Here is a 22,626-nt window from a genome sequence, read left to right on the forward strand (position 1 = left end):
TACCACAGTGCCAATAGCTGCACCACGATGCGATATCCATCGACGAGAAACTCGTCTATACCATTCGAGGTACTCTGAATGATAATGTAGTGGCCCATGTAATGGTGCTGCTTCAACCAACCTTTGCTATCTATTTTCCTAAATGGCAATCCAATGTGCATGAATTGTAATCCAATTACTATCGGATGATAATAGAGATGTGTTATGAAGATCAGCTGGCTGGTGTGGTGGGATGTCGTATTGGTTGTTACATTCCGAATTAGAGCAACACTCTATCAGGTTGATGCCATTCTACCACGTGGAAGCATATCAAGGGAACCACTGCTCTCCAAATGTCACGTCTTTGCGTGCAATATAATGGCAATGATGCAATGAGTTCATCGGAATATGGCTCCTATACCATCTGAAATGAAAAAAATATATATATTTATTAGAAATTTGTTAGAAATATCATAGTAATGGAGGTACATTCCATAATTCGTATTATACCTCTGGGTCACCCATTCTGTCAAATTTATAGCGTATTTCTATCAAGACATGTGTTACGACTTGAGTGATACGTCGTGCATTACTCCACTTGAAAATATTATTAAAAAATACAAGAATTTAATATAAATGCGTCACATGCAAATCATAATCATGTCATAATAAGCATAAAATAGTAACCGACTTCCCAGTGGAGCATCATTATGTGGGTCTCGTATATTTATAGATGGTGATATTGAAATAAATCGTTCCCATGCCCATATCTACAGGATGTGTAGAGCTCCACCTAATTGAGACACGCTCGGATCAGTGGCCCGACAAAGTTCTCGATATAACCAGGCAAGACAAGCTGAACCCCAACTATACATACTTGCTCTATGTAAATTAGCAATTAGAGGCAGAAACATTAGGTTCACCCTACTAGGATTCCTATCAGTAAATAAGGAACCCCCAATGATCTGCAGAATGTAAGCACGGGCATATCTCTGGACCACTTCTTCATCAGCATCATCTAGTAGCTCATTAAAATTTTTGACTAACCAACTTAATGGCAACGAGCTACCCCACATAATATTAGTGGGAGGTACGAGTCCTAAAGTATCTTGACAGTACATCATCCAATTGATAATAGAATTACCTACAACAGCATCTCCATCAATAGGTAGGCCGGAAATAACACCGATGTCCTGGAGAGTAATTGTACACTCTCCCACTGGCATCATAAATGTGTGTGTTTCAGGACGCCATCTCTCAACCAATGATGTAATTAAATGATGATCCAGTGAAAAGTAGCCTAATCTGACAGCACCATAGAATCCAGAAATTCTGAGATAGGCTTCAATACGGGGGTGAAAATCCTGCTTCAAAACACTCGCTGATCGCCTACAAAGTAGTGACTCATTTTCAATCTCCTCATTCCAAACCGACTGTGATCTATGAGACTGCTGTTGTGTCAATAAAGACTGGTCAAAAGGGCCCGGACTCATGTAATCACGATAATTTTATCTGCCCGTCATATCTGTGAAATAAAATGTGAATAAATATGTCATAAATTGATGATAATTTTCATTAAAAACATAAGTATGAGTAACATGCAATTTTATCAGAGAAGTCACATGCAATGAATAATCTAAATTATGAGCTCACAGAAGCTGAGATAAGAAATATAATGAATAATCCAAATTATGCATCTGATAAAGAGATGTCTGATGAAGAGTAATTGTTATCTACTGTCACATTTTAATACTTGTGGTGGCAACTAATTGTATTGTTATGTTATTTACAATTAGATGTGTTATAATTTTAATATGCGGACTGTATGTGCTATGTATTACTATGTTATATACAGTAATGTATTATGATCAATAATTTTTTCTTACTTAACAAAAGAAAGGTACTAAATATCTTTTTCCACTTTAACATTTTACAAACTATTCTACTATTCTTTTCAATTATTACAATTATCATCCGATAGTGGCACATCGGATTGGCACTCTGGTGCATTTTCTAAATTGTACTATGCTTATGTTATATATTTTAATCACTAACAACTTAGATGTCAAAACACATTGCAAATATTTTACAAAATCATTATCATCAACACCCTTAAAAATAATATGTATTTTAATTAGCAGTGCTTTATTAATCTGTCCAATATAGAGAAATTATCAAATTACAGTCACATAAATCAATTCAACAACGTCTGACGATACATGTTTGTTTATTATGACCAGACTTTCCACATATAGTACAATGATTTTTAGAAGTTGAAGAAACCTTTGATGCCCTCCAGTCCATCTCGTTTTGAATTCTGCTACTTCTTGGTCGACCCTTTTTTCTAATTCTTTGCATATCAGGAATTAGAGGTTTACCGTCTGGTTCTGGCCAGTAATCAGAATGACCCAATGGATTGAACATACTGCCATAACATTTTAAAGTACGTTCCAATGTATAGTATGTATCAACATATTGATCATAATCCATGAATTTCGACAGACAAGCTGCTATGGTGTGTGAACATGGGATTCACATCTCTTGAAACTTACCACAAGTGCATGTACCTTCTATTAGTTTAACAACTTGTTTATTCCCGGTGCCACTGGTACGAACTTCAAAAACTAAAGTTTCGTTACTAAATCGTGTCACCCGATGTCTTACTGCTTTCATCTCGTTGTTTCTAATTACTTCTGCACATGCATGCGTAAAAGTGTGCCCCATTTGCATTTGATTCAAATACGTCGTATGACGTATGTCAAAGTAGTTAGCACATTGGTAGAATATTTTTTCAACCATAGCTGTGACAGGCAATGCGCGAAACCCCTTCAACATCCCATTGACATATTCAATTGTATTTGTTGTCATGGATCCATACCTTTTTTCCTCGATCATGTGACTGTGTCCATGTTTCTAAAGGTATTTTAAGGGCCCACTCAAATGTTTCAGGACTGACTTCCCGTATCTTATTCATGGCATCATAAAATTTTTGCTTCTGATTTTGATTAGCTGAAAGGTAAAAATACAAGTACTTAATGTATATATATTGAGCAATAGTTAAGGACACATAAACGAATGACTTGTTTATATTGAAATTGAATCACTGACCTGCTGTGCGCAAAGCTTTCTTCATATCGGTATTCTTAAATTTTGTATTGTAATTGCTTAATATATGTCGAATGCAATATCGATGGTTGGCTGATGGGGGCTGCCACCAATCATTTTGCATTGCCTTTTTAATCCCAATGTGTCTGTCGGATATAATACATAATTCTTCTCTGTCAGTAACATATAATCGAAGACAATCCATGAACCATCCCCAGTTGTCACTATCCTATTTTTCAACTAATGCAAATGCTAATGGAAAAATTATATTATTTCCATCAAGCCCAGTTGCACAAAGAATACAACCACTATATTTCCCATATAAAAAAGTTACATCAACAAAGATGACTGGCCTACAAAACTTGAATCCTTCAATTGATTGTTGAAATGCCTAAAACATTCTATCAAACACTCTAACGTTCCCATCCAAACGACCTTCAATCCAGTGTGGATCATCTTCAATTGCGACAACTGTATCGGGATTGTAATTCACAATAGCATGCATGAACTTACACAATCTCCCATATGATTCCTCCCATCCACCAAAAATCTTTTCAATTGCAAATTGTTTTCCATCCATGTTTTTTTATAGGGCGGTTCATATCCAACCTTATCTTTGATCTCAGCCTGAAGAGTGGCAACTTTCATATCTGGCTGTTGTTCGATCATGGGTAAGATAAATGCACAAATAAATCTAGAATCAAGGTGGTCATGATCTTTACTAACACCTGCGTTTCTACATGTATGCGGACCGTTATATCTTGTTATCTTCCAAACATCAGCATTTTCTTTACGGGATGCACGAAGGTGCCACTGACAACCAGATAATTTGTCCTTACACTTGATCGAATAAGTCCTACTCTTAGTTTTATCATAACAAAATTGGTGATGTCGCAGCATATGATACTCTGTCGCAGCAGCGATGACAGCCTCTCGAGATCTGAATATCATTCCTATAGAAAATTCTTTCGACTTATCCCAAAACAGATTCGATGGATCTTTTGCATAAGGATCAACTCTCATTACATCAGAGTCGATTTCAGAATACGGAAGTGGAAATATCAATGGTCTAATAGGATTTTCATATCCACTATTAAAACACATTGAAGAATTTATATCATGATTATCTCCATCATTAAACTGAACACCTGGAATGTCGTCTTCCTCGTCAATCCAAGGATCATCTCCATCTGTATCTAAATCATCAAGAAAATCAGTATCATCATCGTTTTCACCCTGGCCAACATCCTGTGCATTGTGTTGTAATTCATGACACGTTTCTATCCCCACAACCGGACAATTATCATCCTGGAAATTGTCTTCACCTTCACCCTCCATAACAATTGGACAACTAGTTGAAGGCCCAACACCTCCATCTTCTGTTCTATGATGACGAGATAAAATATCTACATATAATACAATTGAATCTACTGGCCTGATTGTCGATATGTAGTCAAACATCATGTCCACATCTTCGTCATCACTTAGTTGTGCTAATCCATATTTAATGATACCATTATCCAACATCGGTTGTCTAAAAATAATCCTTGTTATCATATTTTCATGCATTGACAATTTCATGGCACGAACAATTTTAATCACTAATTCTTCATAATTCAATTTCTTTTCGATACTAAACATTCTAGACTGTCCACCAACATAATCATATCCAATATCAATATTAACTATGTGTCCATCCCAGTACACAGTACCATAACGCGAAGTAATCATTTTTCTTCCTAATTCACCTAGTAGACAATAATAGTAGAATAAATTATGAATAAATAAAAAAGAAGCTAAATACATATATATCATAACACCATCCATATTTGCTATATAAAAAAATCACTCATTTCCTAATATTTTCTCAAAATAAAAAATTTACAACCAACATTTACAATTATAAATTTTTGCCACTTTAATACTACCTTAATCCCTACAATTTTAGTCACAACAACCTCTGTATATTAAATTAATTTTTAAAATACTAAAATTTCATATTTATTATAAATAATATAAATTTATTTCCCCACAAAATATTACTTTAAAATTTTAAATCAAATATATATAACTAAATAATTTTTTATCCATTTCCTAATATTTTCTATACACAGAAAATTCACAACAAAATTTATATTTATAAAATTTTCATATTTTAATCCCTATATTTTTTTTGTCCAAAACCCTATATATATTAAATTTCTTAAATAACTATATTTTCAGATTAATTATGAATATTATAAATTTATTTCACCACTTTTTATTTTATTAATTTTTTAAATAAAATAAATCTAACTAAATAATTTTTTTTTAATTTTCTAATATTTTTCCTACACAAAAAATTTACAGCAACATTTACATTTATAAATTTTTTCATACTTTAATACTACCTTAATTTCTACAATTTTGCTCACAACAACTTATGTAAATTAAATTTTTAAAAAAATTAAATTTTCATATTTATTATAAATAATATAAATTTATTTCCCCACAAACCACCCTATTTTTTTACACATTTCTTTTTTATTTATCACATTACTATAAATCAGATAATTTTTTTCTCATTTCTTATATTACTTTTAATAATTTTAAATAAATACAACTATACATTTTTTTACTATTAATTACATACAAAATATAATTTTTTCAACAATATAAATATCTTACTAATTAATTAAATAAATAAAATATATCATATTTTTATAAATAATATTTAATTACTTACTTGTATGAAAATCAATCACAAATCTCACGCGTCCACGAAGACTGTATCCGAATAGAAAAAACTACAAAATACAACATTTACATTTATTAATAAATTTTTATTTATCTAAATTTCATAAAAAAAATTAATATAACATGTACCTTTTGTTGAAAATTTGGTGAGATGGATTGTGCATTGAGAAAATGGAGCAGGAAGAAAATGGGGAGCAGGGAAGAAGATGGGGAGCGGGAAGAAGATGGGGTTTTATAGTGGGTTGGGTTGGATATACTCTCTCCTCTACCGCAAAAGTGCGGTAGAGGACTTTCTCTACCAGGTGCAGGAATCTCTGCACCTGGCAGAGATAAAGTGCGGTAGAAGGCAGGAGGCGTGCCTGCCTCCTGCTGACGGGAGACGGGTCTTGTCTCTGCCCTCTCTGCCAGGTGCAGGGATTTCTGCACTTAGCAGAGCTCTATCGCACTTTTGAAGTGCGGTAGATTTTAAAAAAAAATTATTAAAAATTCTACCGCCCTTCAAAAGCGCGGTAGAATTTTTTTTATTTGAAAAAAATTATAATTTAAGTTCAATAGCTCTCTACCGCATTTTATAAGTGCGGTAAAGCCTACCACACTTATAAAATGCGGTAGAGGCCTAATTCACCCTGATTCAGGAAAATTTTTTTCGCAAACCAAGGTTTAATAAATATTTTTTTTAACTTTATTTTACAAAAAGCCCTGTAATTGATTAAACTAACAAGAAATAGAATTTGAAGTGGTGGGTGTTCACGGCAACTATTATGATGTTTAAGTTAATATACTGGAAAATAGAGCGAATATAATAAATTAATTAGAACCTTAGTGTAAGGGAATAACATACTTTTGTTTATACGATCTTTCTTCTTTTATATTTGATACTACATAATAATCGCTTAAAATAAGTTATGAGCTATTACTATAAGACAGTTCCACATAACAAGAATTTGATAAGTAACTAATGCGGTGCCACCCGAAAAAAAAAGACCTAAACATCTTAAACATTCGATTGTAATTGGATTACTGTTCATGCGCGTTAAATTATTATATAGAAAGATAGATGGCGAAGATTGATTGAAGTATCACCATTAAATGGACAACTTTATTATCATTCAAAATACCTTGAATGGTACAAGAAAGTATCTCGTCGATATGATATTATCGTATCCTGGTGCAACTATTGGCATAATGATAATATTTTATTATTAATATATTTTCATATGTTTTATATTCATTTAATATATAAGTGTTTAATTATATAATGCAAACAGGAGTACAATATCGAGAATATTCATCCAATAAATCAACAGTTTCCTAATCTGGATACAAATCTTATGAAAAAACAGACAACAGCTATGTTCTATACCATGGAGGAAGAAAAATGAATTACTGAGATACCTTCACTATAGCCTGCTTCTCGGGCACAACCTATGCCAGATGACTCTGATAAGCTTGTTTACCCGCCGATGAAACCTACGCGTAGACTTAGCTCACGCTAAGAAGCCGATGTTGATACATATTACTCTCCCAATAAATGTTACAATTTCAGCACTCATTTCATTCCATACTCATCTACCATTTGATGAGATTGGACAATTATCAACAGGACCTAAGTGTTCCACAAGATAATAGAACACAATATATTAGCTGGACACTTGGTAATTTTATGTCACCACCTCATATAACCATGATGTAGTGGTCCTCCAGCAGGTTGGGACATACCAGCTCCGTTAATGTATTCTTTGCTAGACATTCTATGGATATTTTTTCATCCAGTCCAGGAGAGCAATAATTTTTTTAACATTTATATAGCACACGTCGGGACAACAGTACTCTAATATTGTATCTAATCGTGATTTATTTAGTTCATAAGATGATATCTTTTTACCATCACAATATATTGCAGTACAATATTTGAAGTCGGTGGCCCCTGATCTTAACATTTATATGACTTCAACTAATATTGATCCTCCCCTACTGAAGGTGACGGTACAAGTGGTGACTCCCGACCATATAGAACTCGACGTCCACATGAAAGAATAGAGCGTACATGTGGCACAAGAGAACATTTGCATTATTTTTAGCAATATTTTATAACTTTACCATTCGTAAATGTATCATGAAGTGGTGACCATCGATTATATAGAACTCAACATCCACATAAAAGAAAGAAGGAAGCGTTCATATAATACAAAACGGCATTTGTATCATCCTTAGCAATATTTCTTAACTTTACAATTTGTAAATGCATTATTTTATTTTTATTACTTTACACGAATCAAAGTTTTTATATTCCTTTTATCCTTCTTCTGCATTTTATACTTTTTATGATTGATAAATACTTACATTATTTTATTTTTTTAATTTTATTTTATAAATTAATTTTAATATTTTAATTTTACATTATTAAAATATTTTTTAAAAATATAATTTTAAATAATAATATAATTACTATATATTTAACATTAAGTTATACTGTGAAGCAGATAAATTTAGAATTAAAATAAAATAATTATTATTCAAATAATAGAATATTTAGGTCTAATTATATCCTAACTTTAAAATCTTGGACAATAAAACTAATTCTTTTATATTTATCTTAATTTTAATTATTTGCTAAAATTAATTTTAATTAAAAAATTTATAGTCACTTAGAATTATTACTCAAAAAATCTATTAGATAATATTAAATGTATATGTTTTTGTAAAGTCGTCCCTTAAGGACTTTTATAAAAATTTAGATATGTTAACTATGTTTAAATTATTTAAGATATTCAATATTTTTATTTTGTTTATCTATATAACAATTATACTTGTAATATATATAATTTATTGATTTATTTAATAAAAAGCTAAATTTCATATAAATAATATTAAATAAAATAAAATCTTATATATTTTACACTATCATTTTTTTTACATTTTAAATTTTTATTAAACTACATACATAAAAATGAGAATTAGAAAAAAATAATAAAAATAATAAAAAAAATATTATTAGTCAAATAAAACTTTAGAAACTATATTATAATTTTTTAATAACTTTTCATATTCAATTTATTTAAATCGAGATAAAATGAAAAATTTTAGTTTTATTATTCAAATTTAAAGTTTGAAATATAAATATAAATTAACATAAATATTTTTTTTATTCAATATTCCTTTTAAAGAATAATTCAAATCGCATGAGTATTAAAAATTTAATTAAAATTAAGATATATGCAAAAGAATTAATTTTTATTATTTAAGATTTTAAGATTTGGATATAAATATAAATTAACATAAATATATTATTTTATTTTATCTAATAAACCTTATAAGGAATGATGCAAATGGCATGACACGTAAATTAAAAAATTTCTTCATCAAAATTGATTAAGATATTTGATTAAAATTGAAATAAATGTAGTAAATGCAAAGGATTGACGTTATTATCTAATATTTTAATATTTAAATATAAATGTAAAAAGTGATAAATAATTTATTTTTCTTTTTTCAATAGATTTAATATTTATATTTTTTAAAATAAATTAAATAATTTTAAAACACATAAAATATTATAATTTAATTTAAAAAATAAAAATTATTTGAAAATTTTATTAATTTTTACCGCAACAATTAAAAAAAATATTTATCACACTTTAAATTAAAAAAAAAATACCACGTACTTTGCCGCACTTTAGTTTCAATTCTGTCTTGTTTGAAAAATACGTTTTTCAATTAGAGTTTAAAAAATATTATATTTTTTTCAAGGTAAAAAGTTGTTTTTTTTAATTAATTTTATTTACATATTATTTAAATAATTAATCTCAAATGTAAACAAAAAAATAGATATTTACTTATTTCTGAGATTTAAAAAAAAAAAGAATAGATCTTATTTTTGCCAAGTGGGAATTAGCCATCCCTATAAATCTATAATACAAAGTACAAATTAAAATAATGAATAAAATTGACTTGGAGGATGCACTTCACTTGCCTAAATCTGTCAAGTAGTTGGAGAGCTTCACATGGCTTGTAGGGTCTTTCTTCTTTTTCTTGAAATGCTTTGAGGCAGCTTTCAGCAGCTTACCCCATCCCTATTCAATTCAACAAAAACCCATTTAAGCCAAACAGCCATAAAACTTCTTTTTTTTTTTTTTTTTTTTTTCTTAAGAAAAGAAAAAAACATTATTAAATATTGGGTTTTGAATAATTGTCAAAAAATTAATTTAAATATATATAAAATCAATAATTTTTCATTTTAAAAATCTGGTAAAAGAACCAAAACAGAGAGACTGATGAACTACAAGACGAAGTTTAGTTAGAGTTGAATCTTTACCTTGGCAGTGAACAGGCCACAAGCTCCCTTAATGGGAGTTGGGGAGAAATCAGATGCCTTAACTCTATTCATCATCATCTTCTTCTTCTTCTTCATCTTCATCGTCAGATTCTTCTTGATGCTGGACGTGACTTTCTTAGACCCACTTGTGTTGATCTTATTGTTATCTGATTGAAACCCAATTCCAAAAGTGAGCTTTCTCGGCGTAACCAAATCAAAATCCATGGGATTGTGAATTCGAGGCACCAAAGGAGACCATATTGAGCTCTGCGTGTAGTCAAAGTCGTAGGCAGAGTTGTCTGGGAACTTGAAGAGAAGCTCTTTCGACATTAATGGCTGCAAATACTCTATCACTTTACAGTTACTAATAATAAGCCTCTTCTCTTCTTCTTCCTCCTCTTCTTCTTCTTGCCTTCTCATTTTCGTATTTAGCATTGCAACTTTGAACTGTTTTTCGACCGTTGCCTTGTTGGTTTCTTTCCTTCTTTCTCTCTTTCTAGGTCCGAAAGCGATTACTAATTGATAAAAAAAGTGACCGTTGCAAGAAGAAAACAAATTCACGGGTCTTGTGTTAAATGACCATTTTGTCCCCTACGTTTTTATCATCTGTTTAATTTACGCCCTCGGTGTCGGTTAGGAATTTTCACTGCCCTTCTAAGGAAGCGTGCACGCACGCGTGAAATTTTCCTTCCAAGGAAACACGCGCACATATATAATATTTTGGAGAAATTCATATATATTAATATTTTTATAGATTAAATATTTTAATTTTAATTATAATTTAATAAATATTTAAATTTAAAAAATATTATTTTTAAATATTTAAACTTTAAAATATTTATATATTAATTACTTAAACTTTAAAAAAATCTTTTAAACATAATTTTAAAATTATAAATTTTAAAAATTACTTTAAAATATAATTTTAAAACTATAAATTAAAAAATAAATTTAAAAAATTACTTTTAAATATAATTTTCAAATTAAAAATTTAATAAAATTATATTTAAAAATCATATTTTTGTTAAAAAAATGTTAGAATAATTTTAAAACTATAAATATAACTATAAATACAATTTTAAAACTATAGATTTGATAAAATTATATTAAAAAATAATATTTTTTTAAAAAAATTAAATATTTATTAAATTATAATTAAAATTAAAATGTCTAATAAATAAAAGCGTTAAATTATAAATGTGCAAATATGTATTTAATATAATATTTTTTATACTACTCAAAAATTTATACCGACATATTTTGAAATATCATTTTTTTGTTATTTTAATATTTTTATTATATTACAAATTTAAATACCATTTTAAATTAAATTTATAAGATAAAGGGTAAATTTTTTTTAAAGTTTAATTTATTTTTATAAATCAAATAATTTTACTTTATCTTAAATGAAGTAATTCTTGTAAAAAAGAGTAAGTAATTGGTCATAGAAACAAATGCAATATAATAAAATTGGTATATATAAAAGTTCTGCTTAATAAAAATAATTTCCAAAAGCAAGAATTAAAAAAATAATTGAAAATATGAATTTCTGTCCACTCATAATCTTTTTGAGTCACTAAACCTAATTTTGAGTCATCCTACTTAATCGATACAGTCTTATTTGGGGTGAGCATTCGGTTGTTCGGTTTAAAATTGAACCGAATCAAAATAAACCGAAAACTGAAATTTTAGTATTTATAAAAATTAAATCGAATCGATTTTGGTCAGAAACCGAATCGAACCGAACCAGTTTGATTCGGTTCAATTCGATTCAGTTTAATCGGTTTTGATTTTTAATAATTTTTTAATTTTTTTACACTTTATTTTTAATATTTAAAATTTAATTAAAATATTTTAATCTTAATATGATTTAATTTCTCAATATTATTAAAAAAACATATTATTATCATTAATCGGTCCGATTTGATTTTTTTAGTTTTTTTATGATCAAAATCGAATCGAACTAAACCAAAATAATTAAAATTTCTGAAATTAAAAATCAAACCGAACCGAACCGAAATATATAAAAATCAAACCAAATTTTTAAATCAATTTGATTTAATCAATTTTTTCAGTTTGAATCGAATACTGCTCACCCTACAAAATATCACATCACACAATGAGAAAATCTCTCTAAAGTCACTTAGATCCGGAAGAAACCCTCCACCTTCAACGATAAAGGTCTGCAAAAAATAAAGGAAACAAACAAATCTCACCAACCACCTTGGCGAGAGACAATCAAAGGCATAGAGAAATTGCCTCATTCGAAGGCAGGAAAATCACAAAAATTAAAATACTAAACCAAAATCATAAAGGAAACACCCAGTAGAACGATGCGGAGATGCAAAATCGCAGTCAACTTTCTGTTCCTGCTTCATATTTTTCGATCCCTGCACAAATTTAAGCTAGGGATGCAATTTCATTTGTTTTTAGTGAAAACTCTAATTTCACTTAATTTATAAATATTTTTATTTACATGTATAAAATTTTTCGATTAAAATTTAATTTTAAATAAAATAATTAAAAAAATTCACATGAATAAAATTTTACAAATTAAATTAATTCACTCATATTAAATATATAATTTTTTAAAATTTTTTAAAAATTATTAGTACAATAGTTACTTTAAAAATTATTATTTAATTTAAATTGAAATAATTAATTAAATAGAATAAATTTGACTCTTAATAAAAATAAAAAATTTAATTTATTAAAAAATTTAACCCTAAAAAAATATAAAAGAGTTAATTGAACTAATTGGATTTATTTCTTTCACCGTCACAAGCAAAGGATGTAACTTTTTTTTTTCTTTCTTTTTTTTTTCTAAGATAAAACTAAGAATGTAGGGTTGGTCAGCGTATAAGCCTACCCTTCGAATGACGTTGGACTGATTGAGCTCAGTGCTAGAATAGTACCCGCAAGCACGGATATGTTTTTTTCCTTTCGATTCTCGACTGGGTTAGGAATCTGTGCTCATTTGTTCTAATACCAATTACGCAAGGCGAATAAGGAGGAAAAAGAATAGAATCCCATCGATTTTAAGAGCTTCCTCTCTTTCTCTTCGTTATTTTTGGTATGCAAATTTCTCCTGTTCTTGTTAAACCTGGAGGAGTACAAAGTAAATTTTCAGAAGAAAGAATGGTTGGTAAATTGTCCACTAGATTATTGAACATATGCGTAGTATCATTTTGCAAAGCCAGGCAGTTAGATAAAGCAGAATCTGTCATTATTGATGCTGTAAGGTTAGGAATACGTCCTAATGTAGTTACTTATAATGAACTTATTGTTGGCTACTGTCGCCTTTCCAGTTTTGAGTCTGCTTATTCTCTTCTCCAGAGAATGAGAGAAGCCAGGATAAACCCGGATGTAGTTACCTACAATTCTCTGATATCTGGTGCTGCTAGAAATTGCTTATTATCGAAATCCCTTGACCTGTTTGAAGAAATGCTTCAAAGGGGCATGGCTCCTGATATTTGGAGTTTTAATACATTGATGCATTGCTTCTTTGAGCTAGGAAGACCTGAAGAAGCAAATCAGGTTTTCAGGGATATTATTTTACATGGTTTATCTCCATGTCCAGCAACTTTTAATATCATGATTAATGGTCTTTGCAAGAATGGTTATACAAGTAATGCACTCATGCTGTTTAGAAATTTACAGCGACATGGATTTGTTCCTGAATTAATCACTTATAATATTCTTATTAATGGACTGTGTAAAGTGGGGAGATTAGGGGCTGCAAGGAGGATGCTCAAAGAACTTTCGGCATCTGGTTATCTGCCAAATGCCATAACTTATACCACAGTTATGAAATGCTGCTTTAGATCTAGGCGATTTCAACAAGGGCTTGAGATATTGCAAGAGATGAGACATAAGGGTTATACTTTCGATGGTTTTGCAGATTGCACGGTGGTAGGTGCTCTAATAAAGGGTGGTAGGATTAAAGAGGCAACTAATTATATGGATCAGATGATGAGAAATGGCATCAAACATGATTTAGCATCTTATAATACACTAATGAATTTGTATTGTAAAGTAGGTAAATTGGAAGATGCATATCAATTGCTTGATGAAATAGAAGAAGGTGGTTTAGAATGTGACGAGTATACACACACAATTTTGATAGATGGGTTGTGTAAGGCAGGTAATATTGAGGGGGCACAGCAACATATGAAGCATATGAATGTGTTGGGTTTAAAATCGCATTTGGTTGCTTCAAATTGTGTAGTTGATGGATTGTGCAAAGCTGGTCAGATCGATAATGCTTTGAAGATGTTTGAATCAATGGAGATGAGGGACTCATTTACCTACTCTTCCTTGGTTCACAATCTTTGCAAGGCTAGAAGGTATCACTGTGCATCCAAGCTTTTGCTTGGTTGCATAAACAGTGGCATGAAAATACTCCGATCAGCTCAATGGGCTGTTATAGATGGTCTTCAATATTCTGGTTTTCAAAAAGAAGCAAGGAAGCTTAAATCAAAAATTAGATTGGCGCAGATGGTGCAGTGTTGATGTCCCTGTGGTCCTTTTGATGCAGTTTGCGCGTTGGAATATTTTACTGATGGAATTCAACTGAGTCATTCTAATGACCAAACTTTTTGAAATTAAAATCTTCGGTCAGCACCATGTAAATGTAAATGCCCCATGTTGTTGTAAAGAACTAGAGATGCTTATTACTAATAAGGTTGATTCTGTTTGAACATGGATTGGAGGGATAGAATCCTGGTTAATGAAAATGGACAACGGCCATTTAGTTCCTAAACATGTACATTGGGTTATTTAACACTGGATATTGATTTGCATTGGTTGGAGAACTCTACTTTCACTGAGCATGAGTATGACACAGAATACTCACACCGGAGTGGATGCATGGGCATGTCAGTTCCTAATGTTGATGGAGCACAGGTACACATCTTTTACTATGCCAAGCACTAAGCTCATCTTATGTCTCACTTGAGTTTTTATGGTCCCCTCCAAGAACCTACCTATTCCATTGCGCCCACTGTGAGTCTACCACCTAGCTCACTTCATCCTAGAGTGTGCACCTCTCATTGCTCTAGGAGCTACCTTGGCTTGGGAGACTTGTAGGGTGTCACATATTATAGGAGGAAGTTTAAGAATAACTCAGGACTGTGGAATTGGGGGGAGCAGTTATTTCCAGCAGTTATGACTGCACTATTGGTGGTAATAGGAGAATAAATGGAGATGGATAGCTCCTGTATCGATCATTCAAGAACTGAATCAATAATCTCATATTCTATTCTCTCTCTATTTCTTTCTCTTCTTTCTCTATTCTGTTCTTCCTCTCCTTTGTAACGGTCAAGTTATGGTGTCTACTTTAATGTAGGGCCTTGTGAAAGAACTAGAATTGTGGACTGTACCCAACTTAAGGCATTAGTACACGGGTCCCTTGCACTTGTATGTCTCTCATGTATCCTTTTTCTCTCCAATGTGACACTTCCCACTTCACTTCTGTTATCCCAACACAAGAACGGGTCAACATTTATGGAATTCTTTTGTCCTAATTTTTTGGTCTATAACTTTTGCCTAACATTTAACATAATGGTCTACTTCTATGCCTATTGTTCTATTCAAGCACATATTCTTCTGTCTCTACTAATTATAACTAAATATTTTCATTGTCCTCAATGTTAATATGTTTTCTTGCAAATCAGCCAGAATCTACTGAAAATTTTAGAAAAACAAGCTGAATCTTGCCCTCAAACGTGTACTCAATTTCAATACTAATTCCTGATTCTCTGTAACATAAGTTCAAAAAGGTGACTCGGTTGCTCCTCCATTTCTTTAGTGATGGAACTTGTGTGGAATTTTTTTATTAACCAATCAATAGGGGTGTAAATGAACCAAACCGTTCGTGAGCTATTCGAGATTCGATTCGATAAAAGCTCGACCGAGCTTGACTCGATTTCTAAACGAGCCAAGCTCGAGCTTAATTTTTAGGCTTGTTTGGTAAATGAGCCAAGCTTGAGCTCCATAGTATTCGGCTCGTTAAGGCTCGTGAGCTCGGCTCGTTTCTGAGTTCATGAGCAGACTCGTGAATAGGCTCGTGAACGGTTAAACTGAAATTACTATCATAAGAGAAATAAACTCAAACCCTGCATATATTTTAATGAGCCAAATCTAAATTTTTTAAAATTCAGCTCTATATAGTTTAGTTACATTCTTAAACTTGCACATATTTGGATCATTAAGATTTAAAAACTCATCTTTATAAGTTTACATGCTAATTTGTAGATATACTTATTTAACTAAAATTATTTTAATTTTAAACTTATTAGTTTTAAACTAAAACTCATTATACATGTAAATAAATTAAATTGCTCGTGAACTATTCGAGACTCAGCTCGATAAAAGCTCGACTCGTCTAAGCTCGTTTGCTAAACGAGCCAAACTTGAACTTCTTAATACTCGGCTCGAGTTCGATATGAGTAAAGCTCGAATTCGGCTCGAACTCGAAAAAATTTTAACGAACCAAACTTGAGCTCTTCAAAGCTCGGCTCGGCTCGGTTCGTTTACACCCCTACCAATCAAGTTGCTAAGTGGACAAGTTCACATTATGGTTCAAAATGTGCATCCTGCAAATATACCCTCTCTCTCTCTCTCTCTCTCTCTCTCTCTCTCTCATTACCATTCTTTACAATGGTTTTACCACTTGATAAGTAGGATAACAGCAAATGTGATTTCTGCTGCAGCATGTTAATATTCTCAAATATATACAGTGGATATTGTTGTTATCTTGGCTGAATCATTTCCATCAAGGTATGTCAGTTTCAAATGTTTCCTAAATATTATTATTTTACCTGTGTATTCATCTTATTCTATGTTAGACTGTGAATGTTGAAAAAAAAAAAAAGAGAACTCTGAATTAAACTGCCTTCTATTTTTCTTTCGTAAATGTAGGAACAACTGGCTGGTGGTAAGAACCCACTCTAGTTATAAGGTGGGTAAAAGTGTAACTGAGCCATGTTTGCTTCCTGTGCTTTTGCCTTGTCAACATAAGGTAGTTTTTAACTTACAAGGTGCCAGACACTTGAAGTGACATTTCCTAATGGGACGCTATTTATTGGGTGAACATCTAGAATTTAGTTGTCTAATTTGAGTCAAATTCAGTTATTACTATTATTTAAATTTATTTGTACGCTCCATCTAATATAAAATTATTATATTATTTAATATTATTTTTTTGAAATGGAGATAGGAATTGGAAAGTAGGACGTGAGATTTCTTAAATTTTTTTAAATACACGTATCACCAGATTAAATATGTGAGTGCATATTATTTAATGTTATTAATTTTTTTTGTACGTTATATTTATTTTTTTATATATAATATCATATAATATTTCATATTATTATATATTAAAAATTTAAAAAGAAAAATAATATAATTGATGATATATTTTCACACTAAATAAATATTATTAACATAATTCTCAAATTAAAAATTAAATGAGTGTACTTTTAATTTAATTAGAAAAATTATTAAGTCAAAACAGAAATATCAATGCCACTATAATTTTTTGTTGATTTACTTTCATAACATATATTTACCGTTGATTTACTTTTTAATCATTAAATTTTAAAATTTTAAATTATATTTATGTTGAAATCAAAATATAGAATGACTAATAAAAATTTATAATAATCAATTAAATTTATTTATAAAATTTCGTCATGAAAATATTCATTATATTTAGGTAAGATAAGCAATAAAAAGTAGTATAGTAAATATTAATTATTTCATAAAATTATTAAAATTTTCTTAATTAATTAAAACTATCAATAATGACATGATAACTAAAAAATTGAAAAATTTTAACCATACAATATCTTATTTTCTTCTGTAAATAAGGTTGTCAATGTATGTAAGCTAAATTAAGTCTCAAAGTAACATATTAGAGTTATAAGGTATTAATAAATTACTTATAATATTTAAGACTGCACACATTAACAAGTAGAGATCATCACTTGTACTCCCATCATTGATCACAAGCACATGTAGTATGATATATATTATAGTATAATTATAAATATAGATTGTAAATAAAATAAATTATGTATTATTAATTAATTTTTTTCTTAATGTAATAAAAGTTTATTGTATAAAATTATTGGTTTTAAATTTAGTTATTCATAATTTAAAAGATATGATTAATTTTTTATTATTAAATGTTATTTATGTTAAGCCATGAGCTAGCACTATAAGACGAGACCACGTGACAAGAATTTGATAATTAGAAAACGTGATCCAGTCCAAGAAAAGAAAAACTTGAATATTTTAACGTTTGGTTCATCACCAAGACTCGCCTTTCCTTTGACAAGACGAGTCTTGGCATTAAGTTACCATTATCAGGCACAATTCAGTGTATTCCCATTACGCCTATAATTGTGGGATTACCCACCTGTTAGCTAGTGATATCCCTTATCAAGCAGCCGACCACATCATTGCCGAATATCAGGAAATACTATATTTATCTCTACTTTCTTATAATATAAAAAGAGAAGAATCGCAAACGCAAATGTATGCTATTTTTGAATACTACTCAAGTTCTAAACAATTCATTGCATTCTCTCTAATCTCTGCAATATTACTAATTTGAGCATCGGAGTGGTTGCCGTGGGCACTCACCACCACCTCACATTCTCTTCCTTGCAAGTCTAGCCAATCACAGCATAGCTCCATTCTGGCCATATAATCAATCTAATATCTGCAACATTATTTGATTCCATTGCTAGAAAATCTATTAAATTCGCTCTGTTCATTTGGATCAAAATCGGTCTTTTATTTCTTCTTTCTAAAAAAGGAATCTCTCCTCTCTCTCTTGAAATGACCAGAATTGTATATGTCATTATGGGAGGACTTGATAAGGACAAAGGAAAAAAATAAGCGTGTAATAGAAGACGTCTTGTCAACTGACTAAGAACCATCAGCCAAGCAAGAGGTAAGATTCGATCCTGCTGACAAAAAACTTAGATTCTTTCAAAACGACCCGCTAGTCGGTAAGATCATCTTGAATAGGTACGATATAAGGCGAGTATTGGTGGACACAGGTAAATAGTTTTGTTAACCTTCTCATTTTAAATGTTTTTAATAAGTTAGGTTTGGATAAAAACAACTTTGTTAAGGTTTCTTATCCATTAGTAGGATTAGGAGATAAGACCGTGGTAGTGCTAGGTACTATCAACCTCCCCCTAATATTAGGTGACGAAAAATATAGGCGAGAGTTATATGCAGAGTTTGCGATAGTAGATATCTCATTTGCATACAACGTGATACTCGACTGTCTGGTTCTGAATTGTCACGGTATTGTTATTAACACGGGTGCTATGTGTCTTAAGCTTCCAGTTTCCGGAGGAATAGTAGTGGTTCGAGGCAATTCGAGGTTGACCAAAGAAGGTTATTGACACTTAGCAGAAAGACTCGGTAAAGCAACGATGCCCATCGAATTGCAGGAAAAACCAAAGTATCATGTAAAGTCAGAGCCAGCAGACCCGGTAGAGGAGGTCTAGATAGGTAAAGAACAAAATGTATGATTCGGTACTGCACTAATCGGTAAAACTAAGACTCGTTTAATAGAATTGCAAAAGAGCCGAGTAACCACTTATTTTACATTATAATAAAAAAAGAGCCATGTAACCACTTATTTTAAATTATAATAAAACTTATTATAAGAATTTAAATAAAAAAAATTAAGAATTTAAATTTTATATAAACTCTACTATTAATTTAATTAATGAAATTTAAATTAAATTAGTTTAATTTTTTTTTAAAAATTTATGTTATCTATCTAATAAAATTATTAGCTTTTACTAATTCTAATCCACAAAATTTTAACTAATATTATTTGCTTAAATAATTTCATTAATAAAACTACTAAATAACATGATATAATAATTATTTCAAATATTTTGTTTAATTTTTTAAGTATTTAAATAATATTAAAATTAAAATAATTTTTTTAAATATTATTTTAAACTCAACAATAAAATTAAAATAATATTATCAATAAAAATATACAAATATTTAAATAAATTTAAGATGTTGTCATCCCCTCACACATTTATATATATACAGATATATATTGTTGATGTTTACTTATGTATTTGTTTCAACTCAATGCCGCATTAAATTACCTTTAAAATTCCATTGTGCTTTTTAATTTTTTTTTTTTTTTTTTTTTTTTAGAAAAAGAGGGATAGAGCCCTTATTTTATTAATCTAGGCCATGAAAGCCCCAACCTATCAGCATCCAGTAAAAATTTAATAGTAACAGGAGGCCATTGATGAATTTTCAAATTAAAATCATCACCAATGGTTAAACTAGTCAAACGATCCGCTACCGCATTTGCTTCCCTGTAAATTTTTACCATCTTGACTTCCCAGCTTCTATTGATAAGATCACGACAATTCCTCACCAAATTAGCAACTCTAAAAACTCCTGCACCTCTACCTGCAAATAAATCTAACGCGAGTTGAGAATCCGTTTGAACTTCAATCTTCTTCCACCCTGAATCCCATGCTAATACTAAAGCATAATATATTCCCCATAGCTCAGCTTCCATTGCTCCACAATTGCCCAAAAACCGTTGAAAGCCCAAAAGCCATCTACCTTCATTGTTTCGAAAACAACCTGCACAACTTGCCCTTCCTGCTGACAACAATGCACTACCATCGGAATTCACTACCACCCAGCCTGTTTCTGGCGGCTTCCACCCAACATACTTCAAAGACCGGCCTCTCGGTCCAGACCCAGCCTGCATCGAAAACCTCCATGCATGAACATATTCTTTTGCTCGAAGCTGAATAAAGGACGCATCAATAGTATCCTGGTCATTATTCTCATTAAAAACCAACAAGTTTCTTCGCTTCCATAACCACCAAACGACCGAACTAAAAAGCACATCCCATGGTATTCCATTAGCCAATAACCCTACTTTTTCTATATTAGCAGATAGCCATAAAGGCACATTCAAAATATCAAAAAATGGAGAAACGAAATTGGTAGGTAAAAGGGAATTCCAAATTTGTTTCACATGTTGGCAATCTCGTAGAGCATGCAAAACAGATTCACTTGCAACTCCACAAAGAGGACATAAATCATAATCAATAAATTTTCGCTTTCGGCGTTGAACATTAACCATGATTTTCTCATGTGCCACTTCCCACAAAAACACTTGAATTCGCTGTGGCACCCTAACCTTCCACAGCCCTTGCCAATCCATATTAGATCCTGACACTTCTGAATAAAACGTATCAAACCCTGACTTAACTGTATATAAGCCAGAAGAAGAATGCTTCCACGCAAAACCATCCAAACACGACATATCATCAACTAAAGTAATTGATTGGAAATATAAAAGGACATCAGTAGGAAGAAGAGAATGATCTTTTGCAACATAATGAGGGTATGGAAGAGGATGATCTTTTGCAACATAATGGCCGTAGGAAGCGTAAAGATGGTGAAGGAGGTTTCTCTTTAGAAGAACAAGACGGTAGAAAGTTTGAGTCTGTTGGACAACCGTCTCCAATGGGTCCTTCGTTTAGGGATATGCTAGTCAATGGGAGTCCTAATAACGAGACTGTGATTGCTGACACAGTTGAAGTGAATGATGAGGAGTCGTATGAGCTTTCTGATGGGGAAGAGGATGAGGAGGATGAAAAGTGCCCTAATATTAAACTTACTAAAATTGAGAAATCTCGTTATTGTAAACCATGGAAGAACTCCTTGATTATCAAGCTGATTGGAAGATCAATAGGGTATGCCTATTTATCGCGAAGGGTGAAGGAACTCTGGAAACCTAAATCCCCTATTGACTTAATTGCTCTGGACAACGATTTTTTCCTTGCTCGATTTAATAGTAGGGAAGATTTTGATTTTGCACTGGAGGGTGGACCATGGATTATAGCTGATCATTATTTGTCAGTTCGCCAATGGTGCCCGGATTTTGATCCATTTAATGTTTCCTTGGAACGCTTGGCAGTTTGGGTTCGTTTTCCATGCCTTCCAATTGAATATTTTAATGAGGATTTTCTTATGCGATTGGGGAGGAAGATAGGAGATCCTATCAGAGTGGATAATAACACTAGCCGAGTGACAAGAGGGCATTTTGCGAGATTATGTGTTGAAGTTGATGTTACGAAGCCTCTTTTGTCGAAATTCAAGCTGAACCGGAGAGTTCGACGTATTGAATATGAGGCGTTGCATATGGTTTGTTTTTCATATGGAATTTTTGGGCATATGAAGGATAATTGTCCTTCATTGCGGAAAGAGTTGCAGCCAGAGAATGTAGAGAATGTGTCTAATTCGGTTCATAGTAACCCTGCTCCTAAGGTGGCTCAGTTACCCGAGAATCAGGTGGTTAATCCAGCTGTTTTAGATGATTTTGGTGATTGGATGCTGGTTAAGAAGGATAGAAGACGTAATCAACGTCCTCAGGAAAAATCTGTATTTAAATTTGGGTCAGGTGATCA

At 31.1% G+C, this 22,626-nt stretch overlaps 2 protein-coding genes across 3 annotated transcripts; one reads left to right on the forward strand and one right to left on the reverse strand.

Moving 5' to 3' along the window:
* Positions 1–9,668: 9,668 nt before the first annotated feature.
* On the reverse strand, positions 9,669–10,628 carry LOC110621640. The gene is made up of 2 exons (XM_021765908.2): positions 10,136–10,628; positions 9,669–9,893 (listed from the first exon to the last, which is right to left on the reverse strand). Exons 1-2 carry the CDS (start codon positions 10,568–10,570, stop codon positions 9,786–9,788), a joined length of 543 nt encoding a protein of 180 aa, XP_021621600.1. The 5' UTR covers positions 10,571–10,628; the 3' UTR covers positions 9,669–9,785.
* A 2,368-nt stretch (positions 10,629–12,996) lies between these two features.
* Positions 12,997–17,281, forward strand: LOC110620537 (putative pentatricopeptide repeat-containing protein At4g17915). 2 transcript variants are annotated; one of them, XR_006351615.1, is made up of 3 exons: positions 12,997–15,040; positions 16,849–16,915; positions 17,057–17,281. XR_006351615.1 is itself a non-coding variant. In XM_043958806.1 (1 exon), the coding sequence occupies exon 1, from the start codon at positions 13,211–13,213 to the stop codon at positions 14,645–14,647; it is 1,437 nt and encodes a 478-aa protein (XP_043814741.1). In that variant the 5' UTR covers positions 12,997–13,210; the 3' UTR covers positions 14,648–15,643. The 2 variants fall into 2 exon arrangements, 1 of the variants encoding a protein (XP_043814741.1); XM_043958806.1 differs by lacking the exons at positions 16,849–16,915; positions 17,057–17,281 and having other exon boundaries at positions 12,997–15,643.
* The last annotated feature ends 5,345 nt before the right edge of the window (positions 17,282–22,626 follow it).

Source organism: Manihot esculenta, chromosome 8 (assembly GCF_001659605.2).
Source record: "Manihot esculenta cultivar AM560-2 chromosome 8, M.esculenta_v8, whole genome shotgun sequence".
Classification (NCBI taxonomy): domain Eukaryota; kingdom Viridiplantae; phylum Streptophyta; class Magnoliopsida; order Malpighiales; family Euphorbiaceae; genus Manihot; species Manihot esculenta.